The 16,435-nt window shown below is 51.6% G+C and overlaps 1 protein-coding gene across 1 annotated transcript in view; it reads right to left on the reverse strand.

Annotated features, from left to right (window-relative positions):
- ERICH1 (glutamate rich 1) overlaps positions 1–16,435 on the reverse strand; it is a 50,722-nt gene that overhangs the window by 5,229 nt on the left and 29,058 nt on the right. The window contains exon 4 of the mRNA XM_043557184.1: positions 1,895–2,413. Within this exon, the coding sequence (XP_043413119.1) occupies positions 1,895–2,413 (519 nt within the window). The remainder of the gene's footprint in view (positions 1–1,894; positions 2,414–16,435) is intronic.

The following is a 16,435-nucleotide window of genomic DNA, read 5'->3' on the forward strand; positions in this document are numbered from 1 at the left end:
TGCTGAGCGGCAAACAGTCAGACCCCACTGCCCCCTGGGGGTGGTGTTTTCTGCCTCAATCCTGCTTGGAGTTCACACAGCTGTTTGAGTCTATGACCTGATGGCCTTTACCCACTTTGAAGAGCTCCCGACTGTCGTGTGGACACGGCCCCTGCACCCCGGCCTGGACGCCAACCACAAGTGTCACCCCTTCTCCTGGGTCCCGGCACCCAGTGCGATCCCGTCTGCTGTTCCCACCCTCCCTTACGGACACCACTCCGGTCTGCTTCCAGCTGCTACTTCTCTCTTGTGCTGAACCCAAGGGCTGTTTACACCCGGCATGGAGTTCGTCATTTCAGTGATTCTGTTTCTCAGAATTTCCGTGTGATTATCCTAGCAGACCAAAATTATCTGGTGAAATTCTCTAATTCTTCACTGTTTTTCTCCATTTCCCCCTATTTTTGTGAGCTCCTTAATCAAGGCCTCTGCATTCCTTGTCTGGTCACATCCGTGCCCTCCGCACCTGCGGACGCACCCCTGCTCTCCTCTCTCGTGGTTTTGGCCACACGCGCCTGTCCTCTGCCCTACCCGTGGCCATCTGTGGTGCCCCAGGGGTCAACCCTGGTCACCCTCGTCTGCACCTCAAAACTGCCAAGACGTCTGTGCTCCCGGCCACCTCGCATCCCTTGGCGTGCAGTCTGGCAGATTCTGAGAGAGACCAACAGAGCGCGTGGTCCTCCCGCTCCCCTTTCTCAGCAGACTCGGACCCATGTGCAGACCTGGCAGACTGCCTGGAGGAAAGGGTGGCTGTGGAATGCTGGCTCGACCCTCACGTGCTGCCATGTCCTCTAGGATCTGTCCCCTGAGGCGCTTTTCCCCAGAACCTCGCGGATGCCCTATGCACCTAACCTGGCTGTCCCAGCTCCCCGGCAGGACAGGCTGCCTGCCACACACACTGTCCCACACACGGAACAGATCCTGGACGGAGAGCTTTCCAGCCTCCCGTTCTGCACTGCATTCACGGTCTTCCTATTAGCGTCATTTGGACGGTTGCTAAGTATGTTTTCAACCTGTTCGTACAAAGTACTGACACACGTGCTAACGGGGGGACATGGTTCCGCTGCTCTGTTGACAGTGGTCCTTCCACATCCTTGCTTAAATCAGTCCCTGGCCTCCCAGGTCATCACACAGCCGGTCTGTCTGCACCTCGCGCACACGGCACTGGCAGATTCTCGCGGGAACGGGGAGCACTAACCACCCCGGCCCTGACTCAGGCAACGGTTCATTGTGAGCGCTTTGTCCCTGGTGTGAACGCGGGGCTCTGCGTGTGCACCCGTCCCTTCCTGGTCCGGAAGTCGGCTGGCGGTAACCCCAACACTAGTGGGAGGAGTCACTGTCCGTGAGAATATATCGGCTCTTGTCCTTCGTCTCCCCGGTCGACACAGAGAGCCGCTCACCGAGGATCTCAAATCAGCAAGTCGCGTGTGGGGGGTGACACGAAGTGTGTCCTAGAGGAGCCGGCCGTGCCTCCCGCCCTCCCTCTGAGCTGATGGAGGGAACGTGAGCTCGTCGGACTGCGGTCTGGACTTGCCTTTGCTTGGGAAATACAGCCGAGAATGCCACCCTGCTCTGCGATCAGGCTCTAGAGGAATCGGGACGGCGAGGCCAATTATGGTTGGGCCACAGCCCTGCCAGGACTCTGCCATGTCTGTCGTTTGCCTGGCGAGGACGAGGCCACTCCCCAGCTGTGGGGGAGGGAACTTAAATGTTCTCATTTTTGCCTCGAAACTAGTGATTTATTTTGACTATTGAATATCTTAATGTTTTGTATTTTAAACACTTAAATATTTTACCCTCTTTGTTTACTTTTCCAAATAAGTGGATGCCGCTACTCAAAAGAACAGAAAAAACATACCGTCATAAAAATAAATTTCTTGTGTTGACTTTAGAAAATTCAGGATACCAGCCGCCTTTTCATTGATACTTTTAACGCCTTCCTCGTTGCTGTCTTTATGGTTTTCCTCACCGGTGTCTGTACTGCAGTGCCCGCGGGCGTCTGCGCCATCCCCCTCGCGGGCGTCTGCGCCATCCCCCTCGCGGGCGTCTGCGCCGTCCTCGCCATCACTTTGCTGCTCGACGTCGCGTTCGCTGTCGCTCTGCTCAGGCTGGTACAGGAAGTTGACGCCAGAAGCTTTGGTGATCACGCCAGCTGCTTTTTTCCTTTTAATTTGCTGTTTCTTTTTCAGTTTCCTTTTTTTATTTCTGCTGATGGTGGGGCCATCTGTGCACTGGGGCTGCAATTTTTCTTGCAAAAGACTCTGCTGTTTCTCTAATTCTTCTTGTTCTCCATGAATATTATTGGGATCTTTAAAATTTTTCTTTGATTTATGCTTTCTAGCTCTTCTTCTCTTTGGTTGATCGTGAAAATCCTGATCTATAAAAACAAAAATTCAAATACAACCACTTTCTGTGGATGGAACTGTAACAAACAGATGAAGCTAAAAAAGTTTTTGCTTGGAATCTTGCAAATTCGGTAGAAAAGGAATTTAAAACATTTACTTCAGTGATTCTCAACTTTATCTCAACTAATTATGTGATCAAGGAACCTGGGACTTACCGTTAAATGAATAGCTGACGTGTTCTTCTAGAAGGTCCTGTGTAGATACAGACACACACACATTGACTGTTGCTATAATTAGGATAAATGGTGAGGTTTCAAGGATGTAAGAGTTGTTGCAATTTTACTGGGAGTAAATTTTCAGTACTGTGGCCTTGGGGGAAAAAACATTAATTCTTGTTTATTTATTTTTTTAATTTTACTTTGGTGCCTTGTAAGAGTTCACTGGATGTGAGAATAAACAATAAATAGTGGCACCTTGCCCGTGGGAATCAGCAAGAGGTATTCCGTTTGGGCTCTTGGTCTGCAGAAATGGGTCGGTGGTGGGCAGACAGTGCTAACAACTGGGTCTCTGGCTGGAAGCGCCCTGATGGTGGACACGGCCACCGAGCAGAAACCGTGACCCTGGAAATCCTGCAATCACAGAGCCCACAAGTGCATACGTACCATGTCATGGCCACAGTGCATCATGGCCAGCTAAGCACCCTGCAGGCCTTGCCTGAGCAGACCTGGGACCCCAACACTTGCCAGAAAGTCTCCTGTTCAGCCAGTTCTCGTTAGATTTGTCTGAGCAGCATTCTACTGCCTGTGACGGATTACGGGTGGGAAGTGACACTGTGTGTGAAGTTGGTGACACACGGCACAAGAGCCAACTTTACTGAGCTGAAATTTGCTGTAATCAACACGATTAGTAGGCTGAATAAAAATCTATTTCCCTCTACTTTCTACTCAAGGGCGTCCACCCTGACCTCTGAACTTGGGCACAAGATGTCTACCTTGTGCTCCATGGGGTGGTCCGTCGGGTGGCTTTCCTACGAGCCCTTTGACGGCGTCAGAGACACGAACCGGCAGGTGATGGCACTGTGGGCGCCTCAACGGTACAGGTCACTCCCTCCGGCGCTCCGGGCACCCCGCGTCCACTGCGCAACCTGCACCCCGCGTCCCCGGCTGGGCGGACACACCACACCGCTCGCTGGAAGCGTCTGTCCAGATGGGCCTGAGTCCCCATCTCTCTCAGGTGACACAGATGCCCCCACCCTGCCAGCTTTGTGCCCTTGCCGAATTAGACTCCGTGTCCTGGAAACGGGAGAAAAAAGTCACTGCTGATTTCTGAATGACAGCTCTTTCTCGTGATACACATGATGGCCATACCTTGAACTTGGCATGGGGCCAAAGTCACTCCCCAGGAAATCATGACATAGACGGCTGTCCAGTCCCACGAGCAGTGTGTTTTCTCCCCTCAATCACCAGGGAGTAACTGAACACGGTATTTTTCTATTCTATTTGATGTAGCGTGCCTTGGCAGGGGACCTGCGAGGTATGGCTGACAGACCAAACTGGTCTTACAAAATGTCAATGTTTGAGAGGTGACCGCTGCTTATGGAAGTCCTTGTTTTTTGTCTTTGTTTTCATTTTTGATTTCCCAGGTCCGGTTAAACTAACTAACTAAATACATAAATTTCTCCTCACTGTTGTCTATTCAAAATCTATGTGCTCGCCTTCGTTTATCTGGAGAAAAGTGATCCATACTGTGTTTTATTATCATCTTATCATCTCAAAGGAGAGCTCCCTGGGGGGCCACAAGGCAGGTGACCAGGGGCGTCCTCGCTGTCAGCCGCGCTGCGCCCAGAGCTGGTCACTGATTCCCTTGGGTCTTGGCGAAGCCACACGTGTACCTGGTGGCTTATTTCCTATTCTGGGTGCTTAGTGCAAGCGCGCTAACGGTTCTCCGTGTTAAGAGTATGAAATAGTCACAGGAAAGAAGAGGCCGTGAAGCGATCAGCACACGACACTCTTCCACACACACAGGCGTGTATGCGTTGTGTGCGTATCTTTAAAAAGGAAAACGACGCACGTTATGATAGCGTGAGTCCACACCCGGCACGTTAACGGTGTTAACCTGGAAGGTGCGAGCATAGGTTGGCTTTTCCTGCTGTACTTTCCTGATTTCCAACTTTAGGGCAATGAGTAGATACTGTTTCTGCCATAAGAAAATAACTCATTTTAAATTTGATGAAATTATAACATTTCAAAACATATGGGATGCCAGTAAATTCTACTTAAGTGGGAATTTATACTCTTAAATGTATCAGGAAAGAAGGAAGCTATAAACCGATGATGTAAACACTCACCAGAAGAAGCTAGAAAAACAACAGCAAATTAAACACAATGAATGTAGAAGAAATATACATAAGAGCAGAAAATAAAGAAAGAAAACAATGCGGTAGAGAGACGTCAACAAGTTCAAACAGCTGGCAAGTCTGGCTGACGAGGGAAGGCAGATGAGTCACCAGCCAGGGCGTGACAGGTGTAGGTGATGGTGCACCTGCACCGTTAAGTGAATAAAAAGACATTGAACAAGTCTATGCAACTAATTAATTTTATGACATGCAGGATCCTGAGAAAAGCATAATTTACCAAAATGGACACATGAAGAAACAGAGAATTTTCTGTCTCTATTTAAAAAATGGAACCTTTAGTTAAAAATAATCCTGCGGAAGCACTTCAGGTCTATGTGGATTCACCTGTTATTTCTATTCAGCATATAAGGAGAAAACGACACCCAACTTACATATAGACGTTTCCAGAGAACAGACAGTGAGATCTGTCCTCACTCCAGACCCTGATGGGGACCTTCAGAGAGGGGCCAGCTGCGGGAAGTCCCTCCCATGACCCTACACGAAGCATTACTAAACAGATTCCAAGGAAACACGATAAAAACTTGTAGCAAAGCAGAAACGGTACTGGAACATTCTGAATCTGACACAGGACTGCTACGGAAAAGCCACAGTGAGCCCAGTGCGTGGGGTGGCGTCCTAGACGCCCTTTCTGAGGTCGGGAAGGGTGTGGGACGCCGCCTGCTGGAGATGCTGGTGGGGCGGTGAGGCGAGGAACTGCGTGCTGGAGCTGGGAGGGAAGGCGTAACAGAAGTGGCACACGCCCCGACAGACGGCGGTTGTGCAAACACAGAACACCCGTGGGACCGCGCAGATGGGCCGCCCTGCGCACGCGACACACAGCTCCACTGGGCGGGGGCGGATCCCTGCGCACCAGGGAAGCAAACAGCACACAACGGTGATGGCGAGCTAGGGCACGCAGACCGCGGTCTCACGACGGTATGGGGCTGGGGCAGGACGGCCACGCCGGGCCTCCCCCCGTACGCCGTTCCCTGGTCTCCCTGCGGAAGACGGTGAAGCACCCAGGTGGAGGAGGGGCGCCCGCGCGGGGTGCAGATGGCAACTGCAGGGGTGATGCTCAGGCAGCCCCGCCCGCGTCTGTGCACACACGCTTCTTCACGCTCCCAGATCGTAAAGCCACCAGGTGGCAAAGAGTTCCTAACCTTCTGGAAGGTGAAGTGTGGGGCAGGGCACCTTCTGTAGGAGCTGATACAGGAAAACAACACAGCTTATTTAAATGCCGTATTTAGGGGCGCCTGGGTGGCTCGTCGGTTGAGCGTCCGACTTCGGCTCAGGTCATGATCTCACAGTCTGTGGGTTCGAGCCCCGCATCGGGCTCTGTGCTGACAGCTCAGAGCCTGGAGCCTGATTCCGATTCTGTGTTTCCCTCTCTCTCTGGCCCTCCCCTGCTGTCTCTCTCTGTCTCAAAAATAAATAAAAACATTAAAAAAAAATTTTTTTTAATGCCGTATTTAAAACCTAGACGGGGGGGGGGGGGGCGCCTGGGGAGCTCAGTCCTTTGAGCGTCCAACCCTTGATCTCGGCTCAGGTCGTGATCTCACGGTTCGTGGGGTCAAGCCCCGAGTTTGGCTCTGCACTGACGGTGCAGAACCTGCTTGGGGTTCTCTTTCTCCTTCTCTCTGCCCCTCCTCCACGCGTTCTCTCTCTCTCTCTCTCTCCCTCTCGCTTAAACATAAACATTGAAAAGCAAAACAAACAACAACCTGTACAGCTACACAGGTTGTGAGAGCTACCACACCCAGGCACACATATTTGGCGACTGAGCAGAAAAGACGTTTGTGGTAACTTTCAGGTAGGAGATGAAGGAAAACTTCCTCGGGGGTTGGAGTTAAAAAACACCATCAGCAGGGGCGCCTGGGTGGCTCAGTCAGCTGAGCGTCGGACTCTTGATTTCGGCTCAGGTCATGATCTCTCGGTTCGTGGGTTCCAGCCCCGCCCTGGGCTCTGTGCTGACAGCTCAGAGCCTGCTTCGGATTCTCTCTCTCTCCCTCTCTCTCTGTTCCTCCCCCATTTGTTCTCTCTCTCTCTCTCAAAGCAGATAAATTAAAAAAAAATAAACACCACCAGCAAAATGCAAACTCCTGGACACGCAGGGGCAGTCATGACTCAGATGAAGGAAATCAGATACGGCCTCGGAGTCATGTCTCCAGTGTAACCTACAGAGAGGCTTTCTCAGTGCGCCCTGCCAGGGGCACGGGACAGACGCAGCCTGTCTTTACCACCCTGCCTGGCTTCCTGCCAGGGCAGAAAGCATCTCCTAGACAAAGCTGCATTTCCATCTTGGCGGAAAGACACCTAACACACGGCTTACACACCTCATGGTTTCATCAGAGCCCCTTTGCTGGGCTGACCGTGATGTCCTCAGCGTCAGCAGAGAACAGTGGACAGTAAGACTATTTGGCACTAAGACACCGAAGGCTGTGGCAGTTAAATTTTAAATTAGTCTGTGGTAGCTGCCTTCTCCTCTAAACGATGAGTTTCCCGAAACAAGAACTGACATAAATTGCATGTAGAATCCTGACAGCCTCTGGCTTGGGATTTAAATATATATGCATTTTAAAGTTTATTATTGGGAGAGAGAGCACGAGTGAGTGGGGGAGGGGCAGAGAGAGGGCACACAGAGGAGGGGGTGCAGGCAGGACAGGCCACGGCCGGGCGGGGACGCGAGCTCCCGGGGGACGCCGGCCAGGGCAGCTGATGGAAGGAAGCCGCTTTTGCTCATGGTGGCCACTCACTCTGTGATGCGTTAGGGCCACCCCACCCCGCACCTCGAGCTTGACCTCTTGATCTCTCGACCCCTGTCCTCAGGCTGTCACAGCTCCGTCACCTGAAGTGCTCGTGCCTTGGGGCACCGGGGCCCGTGGCCTGGCCCCACCTGCCCGCTGTGTTGGGGGGTGTCCGCGGCCGAGCGCCCCTCGGCCCTACACAGGCCCTTCCTCAGGCGGCCTCCCCGACCCTGTGGACCAGACAGGGCTCTTGTGTGCCCTCACTGGACGTCACAGGCCCCTGGGTGCTGCGGTCCCCACAGCATCCTGCCGAGGGGAATGTCCACTGTACTGCAGGCTGGGCACTCGGTGAACGGCCAGCGTGACCGGATTTTTTATTTTACTTCAGTGACACGTAATGTACTCGTGGAGGCCACACTGGGCCTGTTCACCCTGAAACCCTGGCGCTGGACGCCGGCCAAGGTGAGGGCTCTGCGGCCGTTGCCGTGTCAAGTAAGAGATTGTCTCTGTCTCTGTCTCTATCTCTCTGTGTCTCCGTCTCTGTGTCTGTCTCTCTATTTCTATGTCTCTGTGTCTCTGTGTCTCTCTATCTTTGTCTCTCTCTGTCTCTATATCTGTGTCCCTGTGTCTCTGCCTCTGTGCCTGTCTCTGTGCCCCTGTGTCTCTGTCTCAGGACCCTTGCACTGCCCCGAACGTGACAACTGCACAACGCGGGCTCCCATGTTACACCTGTAAGTGGCTCCCATGCACGGCGACCTCCCAGGCTTCCAAGGATGATGGATGGAGGTGAAGGGAAGGGGCAGAAAGAAAAGAGGCCTGATAGCCCCAAGCTCCTGTTTTATTTTTATTCCTTTCCCGGTTTGTTGAGGCGCAACTGACACACAAAAATCGCGTCACGGAAGGCACGCCGCGGCCCGATTCGATGCGCCCACACCGCACATGGCAGGCCTGTCCCAGCGCAGGGCCCTGGGCACACCGGCCCCACATTCTCGCCCAGCCTGCGCTCTAGCGCGTCCCACCAGTCGCCCGAGCGCCTGGGTGTTCACCGCGGGCCCCAAATCCCGCCACGTGTCGCTTCTCTCGCAGGCATAACGCCAGCACTGGCCCCTGGCAGGAGGCGATCAGGAGTACGCTGTCCCAACCAGACATCGAGGCAGATGAACGCCGAGCACGAGGAGCATAAAGGTTAGGACCTCTGCTGCCATCACCCCCGGAGGACGGGTGTGACCCCCACGTGGCCCGCCCTGGGGACCCAGGAGCGGTGTGGACGGAGGCGGGAGGACCGAGGTCTGCCCCCTGGTCTGCAGGGCCTTCTGAGCTGCGCACAGGGCCACCATCAGCCCTGTGGCCACCCTGCCCTGTGATGCAGGGCTGGCCCCTCTTCCCGCCTCCTAGCTGGCCAGCACGGTCCAAGGGTCCATCCAGGCCCTCAAGAACAAGGCCACCGCCCCCCAGTCTGGCCGACAGGCTCCAGTCGTCACACAGTGGGGACAGTCCGTCACAGACTCCTGGTGTGAGTGTCCCCCGGGGCTCAGGCTGGTGGAGGAACGCCCCACGCAGGGCTCAGCTGAGGGAGGTCACAACAAGGACCCAGCGAGAAGACTCTTGACTCTGCAGTGTGTCACGCTTTTCCATTCTTTAAAGGTCCCTGCCCTCAAATCAAAACAAGGTTCTTTTACAACGGAAAGTACATTAATGCTCATCTTCTACCTACTTCGCCCACCTTGACCTTGTGTTTCACAAGACAATCTGAGGTGCAGCTCTTTGAAGTGACTTTCTCCAAACGTGCTGCTCCATGGATTCTAGAACGTTCCATCTTCATGGGCCCACTACATGCCTACCATCTTGCCTTCTTCAAACCCTCACCCACAATAAAGGCTATAGGAACATTTACATTAGGGAACCAGTGGCTTGACTATTTATACTCTGAGAAGCACACTAATTTTGAAAAGCTGCCATCCCCAAAACATACCTTTCAGACATGCTAATTTTAAAAATAATCACAATTTGTCCGAATTCTTGCAGCTACTATTTGGTACCAACATCCTGATGAACTGCTGTAATAGAAATAGTTAGATACTAAAAATAGCCATAGTCTCCAGATTATTCCAATTCTCACAGCGTATCATGTTGCATCGGGCTAAATGCTTGTAAAGGGCTAAATATTGTAAAGGAAATGTGAGTTTTATTCTAGACTCAAAGCTAAGGCCAGAAACACTTGTGATAATTACCCTTCAGCGATCAATGTCCCTAAGCGCTAAGTGCAAAGCAGTGAGCTTATAGTTAGTGCTCAACGACCCCGTTTACATCAAAGTCATTGTGAACATACAGAGGTATGAGCGGCTTCTGGTCGCTTTCATAGTCTGGGTGCCTAAAACTCAGGACAGTATTGGGTAGTAATCTGTGCCGGTTGCACACGCCCAGCCAGGCGAGAAAGGGGGGTGTGGGAGGGGAATGCTGGGAGAGCCAGGGAGGGACGGGTTCACAGCCCAGCAGGCATCTTGGGCAAAGGGGACTGTAAGAGTTCCCTGTAACTTTAAAAACGGATTCTCTCTCTCTGTTGTATTGGTTCTGGGTATCTAGAGCAGAAACTTCCAAAGGGGCGGGGGCGGTGGTGGGGGAAGCAGCCGTGACAGCAGGAAAAGGGCAGAGTTCTGCCTGAGCTTCCATTGGGTCCCAGTGTATAATTTAGCCTTTAATTCCAAATAAAATTGAAAGAACGCACGAGACCTGCATGTCACAGAAAGGGCGGCTGGCTAAAACACCAGTCCACATAATAAATATTTCATGACTGTAAGTCTGTATGCCTATGGCCAGCTGTTGAACTTTGCTCTGATAAGCAACGATGTTCTCATCTGTTGCCACTATATAAGTATCGACTTTGCAAGAACGTAACAAACACGTGGTCAACATACACATTTAATAATCTTCAGCCTCATTACTTCCTGTGTTCTTTCCTGAATCAGGTTTTGACACTGAGAAGATCTCCAAATTTTCTGGGTTAGTTTCCAACAGGCTTAAATTCTATGTTTTCAGAAAATGAAACTACTTTTCATGTCCATTTATTGGGTCTTGAAAACTGAGGAACAGGTGCTTACTGGACGGACGGCCTCACCCACAAAAAGATTCGGATACATTCTTCTCTAAACAATTCACATTAGTTCCCTATGATAACTTTCAATAAAATGACCAATAAAATGGTGAAAATTTCAAAGTAAAAAAATAAATGGTTTAATACACGGCAACAAAATGCTACATCCCTTAAATAAAAGGTTAAAACCAACAGGATTCACTGAAGTTACAATTAGGTGAAGGGGGATTTTTAAAGAATGGGAAGTCAGGAAAGTGATGAAAACACAAATAAGGAAAAGACACCTCAATTTTCAATAAATACAAAGTGATAAAAGGTTTGCATGGACTAAATATATTCTCCAAGAACAGAACGGGGGGCGGGGAGGGAGTCACAGGCCGAGCAGGCAGGCGTGTGCCGGGCACGTGGTCCCTGCCACAGGTTCCGCCGGGCTGCAAGCTGTGGGCTCACTGGGCACCTGCCTTCCACCCCCAGAACACTCAGCCGGGGCTCCAGGGCCAGCGGGCTCCAGGCCAAAGCCCGGGTGTGCACTGACAGCCTGCGTGCGTCCACACAGGGCACTGGGTGTGGAAGGGCCCGTGTGGACACACCAACCCTCTCCCGACTCAGCCCCTCACACATCCACCCGACGGTGGATGGGGTCACCGTCCATCCTTGTCCAGCAGACTCCGCACCGGCGGCTTCTGAACACACGTCCGCAGACTCGCTCAGTGCCTGGTCTCAGCCCTCGTGTGAACCTGTTCTCTGAAGACAGAAGCTTCCAGGGGGCCGACTGGTCATGAGGTACCAAGCGTGAGGACTTTGCTCCCAGGACACGCATCCTTCTCCCGCCTCGTTCCCTGAAGCCAACAGGACTCTCTGCCCTGGCAGCCCGTGGAGGCCGGGTCTTGTGTCGCGTCTTGTGCTCATTTTACAGATGACAGACAGCGGTCCCTGCGGGGAGACTGAACTAGCCCACACCATGTTGTCAGCTGACCGCTTACACCCAGCACGGCTGCCGGGCTCAGGGAAGGTTTCGCCCAAGGAAACATATCCTGTTTGCTTCCTAAGGGTAACGTCTTGATGCAACTTAGCTCGCAAATTTCATACGACCCAGACACGGTTCACTTCTCTTGAGAAAGAGTCATGCACGTTAGTAATTAGATCTGATATGCAGGCAACATAAGCGATATAAGCATCGTTTTAGGTGTCAGCATTTCCAGAATAACCTGTGGCCTGTGTCCACTGGGCAGTGACTACACGTAAATGAACGTCATCGTTTTTCCGAGAAGGACAGAATGTAGCTGCTGGCTGCATTATGTGCAGAGCTCTGAGTAAAGTACAATGAAAAAAATGGTGAAATGATAAATTCGACCCTTTACAACACTTTTCACATCAACATACCAGGCCTTTTCATGGCTCTTCATTCCCTGTGCCCAAAACTAACTTATTTCCCGCTTAGGAGCCAGCCTTCTCTTACTGCTGAGTCCAGGCTCAAACCTGTGACCCCAGGGCTCCCCTCCCACTAACGACATCGGCAAGTGAGGCTAAAACTCGTCACAGGCTCTACTCCACTTACTAGGCCGAGGGCCCTACACGCGAGAGGGTTGTGTTTCGGCCGTGCTTGTCTCTCCGTGTCTGATGTTCTAGGTTCTCAGCAAACAGTTCGCGTTTCAGATCCTGCCTCGAGGAGGAAGCAAGGAGACTGGGGAGGCCAGATCTCCTTGCGCCCTCAAAGTCAGAAGCCAAAGCCGTGATTTCTCTTATGAATCCACTGTCTTTTGGAGCCCGAAGTATTGTGGCCTGCGGTCCACTTTGATCCCACACCAGGAAGGTGCTCTCTTGTCCAGGGTTTCTCTCTCTCCATCAGAGTGATCAGGGTGGATTTGGGAGGAGATCTGGGTCTCCTTAACTGCTTACTAATGGGGTTCCTTGGGTTACCAGCTAGTGCGTCTCAGGGTCCAGATGGCTGGGACACTCTCAGAGACGCCACCCAAAGACGGACGAGAGCACCCCGGGGGAAGGGGGGGGGCGCCTCCACACTGTCCTCCGCGCAGCTGGGGGGGGGCGAGCCATCACTGGCTCCTCTGTGGCCACCTGCTCCTTCACAAGCCCCCGTTTGGGGCAAACTCGTGTTTCCTGAGGGTCCGAGGACGCTGAGATTGAGAGTGACAGGCGTGGGAATATAATGGGACCTCCGTTCAGAATTCACGGGGTTCTCGTGCTGCCTCGTTGTTTCAGGGCACGGCAGAGCTATGGAAATCCTTAATTCCAAAAGACCACTTTTCTTTAACCTTTTCTTTATTTCTGAGAAAGTGTAAGCGGAGGAGGGGCAGAGAGAGAGAGGGGCAGAGGGTCTGAAGCAGGCTCTGTGCCGACAGCAGTGAGCCTGACATGGGGCTTGAACTCACGGCCTGCGAGATTATGACCTGGGTTGAAGTCTGCAATAACCACACAACTTGTCCCCGTTTACTGTTCATTCCCTATCTCCTGAATAACTTAGAGGGTGTCAACTGCTCTTAGGAAGGGTTTGTGAAGTCCCACGTGAAACCAAATTTGTGTCCGTGTAGACACGGGAGAGTGCAGTGACCTGGCGGCTGGTGCTACAGGAAGGTCACAGGCCGCCACCCGGGAGAACGTGGTCTGTCTGCACCTCCCTTCCCTGAAGCCTCAGGAAACCTCTCGACAGTGCTCAGCACCATCTGCAGTGCGCGGACAGGCTAGGCAGTGGGGTGGGGACCCTGCCGTCCACAACAGCCGGGCGGGGGACCAGCTGTCAGTCTACAGGGACCGCGTGCTGAGGGCAGGGTGGCCCCACGGGGCTCAGCCCGGTGCCGCCTCGTGTTTCCCTCGCTCCCTGCTCTCCGACGTCATGCTGTCCGTCTGGCTGATGCTGGTCTCCCCAGAATACACTGTCTGCTGAACAGTTTGCCCCCCGTCTACCGGTATCGCGTGTTATGCTGGCACACCCCCTCACTGGTGGCTCCAAGACACTGCTGCAGAGTTAAAAGTATTTCCATGGCTACTCTTTATCTGTTATTACTTTACGGGACAGTCAATTCAAGGAAATACAAGTGCACTAACGTTTCAAAGTGGCACAGTCTTCAGAGAACTGTCTAGTTCAAACCCCTCATCACACAGACGAGAGAAGCGTGACCCCCACGCTCAGAAGGCCGGTCAGGTGGCCGAGAGGGCTGGAGAACTCGGGCCTCAGACCCCCACACGTCCCTCTTCCTGGCATCTCCCGCACTGGCGGCATGCACCGGTGGGGCCGGTGCTTGGGCTTCTGATGGGACTCACGTGGTCCTGCTCACCGTCACTGCACGCCCTGTGTCTGTCCTTGCCTGCCGCACAGGGTGTGACCGTCCTCTTCTCAAACAGCCCGGACTCCTCTCCTGTCAGAGCTGCAATCTGTGCCCATTACCCGCCTGTCCCATTTCTCCCAACCCCTCCCCGGTGCTCTCTTTCTAGGACTTGGCCTTTTGTTTGTTTAGGTTCCACACATAAGGGATGCCATGCGGGACTTCACGTTCTCCCTCAGACGTGGCTCACTCGCCTCCACGTCCATGTGTGTGGTCACAAATGGCAGGATTTCCTTCTTTCTCCTGCTGATCAACATCTAGTGTACGTTCACACGATGGCGACTTCATCCACCCAGCCTTCCACAGACACGAGGGGCTGTTTCCACGTGTTGCTTTTGCGAACCACCCGCAGTGAACACGGGGACAGGTTTCTCTCGGTGATCTTGTTTCCACTCCCTGAGGTTCTGTGCCCACAAGTGGAATTGCTGGGTCGTATGTGGCTCTTTGAATTGTGTGAGGAGCCTCCACACTGCTCTCCAGAGCGGCCGCACCAGTTTGCATTCCCACCATCAGCAAGAAGCCTCCCCTTTCTCCACACCCTGGCCGACCTCTGTTGTTCCCTGAGTTGTTAACTGTAGCCACTCTGACAGGTGTGAGGTGGGATCTCCTTGTGGCTTTGATTTGTGTTTTCCTGATGAGGAGTGATGCTGAGCATCTTGTCATGGGTCCGTTGCATCTGGAGGCCTTCTTTGGAAAAGTGTCTAAATGTCTATTCATGTCTTCTGCCCATTTTTTAATTAGATTTTTCGTTCCTGGGCTACTGTTGTATAAATTCTTTATATATTTGGGATATTAACCCCTTATTGGACATAGGCTTTGCAAATATTTTTCCCATTCCCTCGGCTGCCTTTTTGTTTTGTTAGTGGTTTCCTTAACTGTGCAGAAGGTTCTTATCTTGGTATAGTCCAGATAGTTTATGTTTTGCTTTTATTGACTCTGCTTTTGGTGTCAAATCCAAAAAATCACTGACAAGAACTATGTCAAAGAGCTTTCCCCCATGTTCTCTTCTAGCATTTTCATGGTTTCAGATCTCATATTTAGGTCTTTAATCCATATTGAATTTATTTTTGCGTATGGTGTAAGAAAGGGGTCCAGTTTTCCCAACACCATCTGTTGAAGAGATTGTCTTTCCCCATTTGTGTATTCTTGCCTGTCTTGTTGCAGATTCACTGACCATATAGCTGGTTGATTTCTGGGCTCTTTGTTCCGTTCCACTGATCTACGTGTCTGTTTTGTGGCAGTACCACACTGACTCGACTATCACAGCTTTGTAATAGAACTTGAAACTTGCGATTGTGTTGCTTCCAGCTTTGTTCTTCTTTCTCAGCATTGCTTTGCCTCTTCAGGGTGTTTTGTGTTGCATATGGATTTTAGGATCGTTTGTCCTATTTCTTTGAAAAATGCCATTGGTAATTTGATAGGGTTGACACTGACTCTGTGGACTGCTTTGGGCAGTACGGACACTTTAACAATATTAATCTTCCAGCCCATGAGCGTGAAGGTTTCTCCGTTTGTCTTCAGTTTCTTTCATCAGTGTTTTATCAGGCCTTTCACTTCCTTGGTTAAGTTTATTCCCAGATATTTTATTCTGCTTGATGCAGGTGTACATGGGACTGTTTCCCTGACTACTTCTAACAGTTTGTCGTCAATGTATAGAAACGAAACTTACTTCTGTATACTGACTATGTATCCTACATCCTTACTGAATTTATCAGTTCCAACAATTTTTTTGTGGAGCCTTTAGGATTTCTTCTATGTAATATCACGTCATCTGCAAATAGTGAGTTTCGCTTCTTCCTTGCCAATCTGGATGCCTTCTATTCCTTCCTCTTGCCCGACTGATCTGGCCAGGACTTCCCATGCTGCGTTGAGTACATGTGGTGTGACAACAGATGTCCTTGTCTGAAATAATGTCCTACCTTCTTTTCTTAGGGTCTCCTTCTATAACGTTTATTAGTTGAATAACTATTAATCAATATCTAATAAAAGAATTTACAATTCATTCTATTACTGCGATGCATTCACTTGAAGCTAAAGTAGAAATCTACATATTTCTCGAATCCAAATTTCTTATGAGTATATGCCAACGATGGCTGGAAAGTCAGTGGCTCTACTTTAAGAAAATTAAGGGCAAACAGAACAAACGTGGCTGAAGAGGTGACCTGAGTGCATCAGCACATGATTTCAAAATTATACTCTGACACCTTGTGCCACGGGGCCCATGACCAAACATTCATCAGGTTTGTGCTGGCTCACTTCACTGAGGAGGGACCCAGAGCTTCAGGTGCACTGGTCAGCCACCAGAGGAACACAACGTGAGCGCACACAAGAGCTCCAGCCTCTCAGGGGCCCAAGGATGCACGAAAGCCTTCCAGGGGCTGGCAGCTTGTTCCACCTCACGTCTGGTGAGGGTGCTCAGGTCGTCAGCAGATCGACCCCACCTCCACTGACCCTCCCAGCCACCTGACGCACCCTCAAGCAGG

Source organism: Prionailurus bengalensis, chromosome B1, assembly GCF_016509475.1.
Source record: "Prionailurus bengalensis isolate Pbe53 chromosome B1, Fcat_Pben_1.1_paternal_pri, whole genome shotgun sequence".
Lineage (NCBI taxonomy): Eukaryota > Metazoa > Chordata > Mammalia > Carnivora > Felidae > Prionailurus > Prionailurus bengalensis.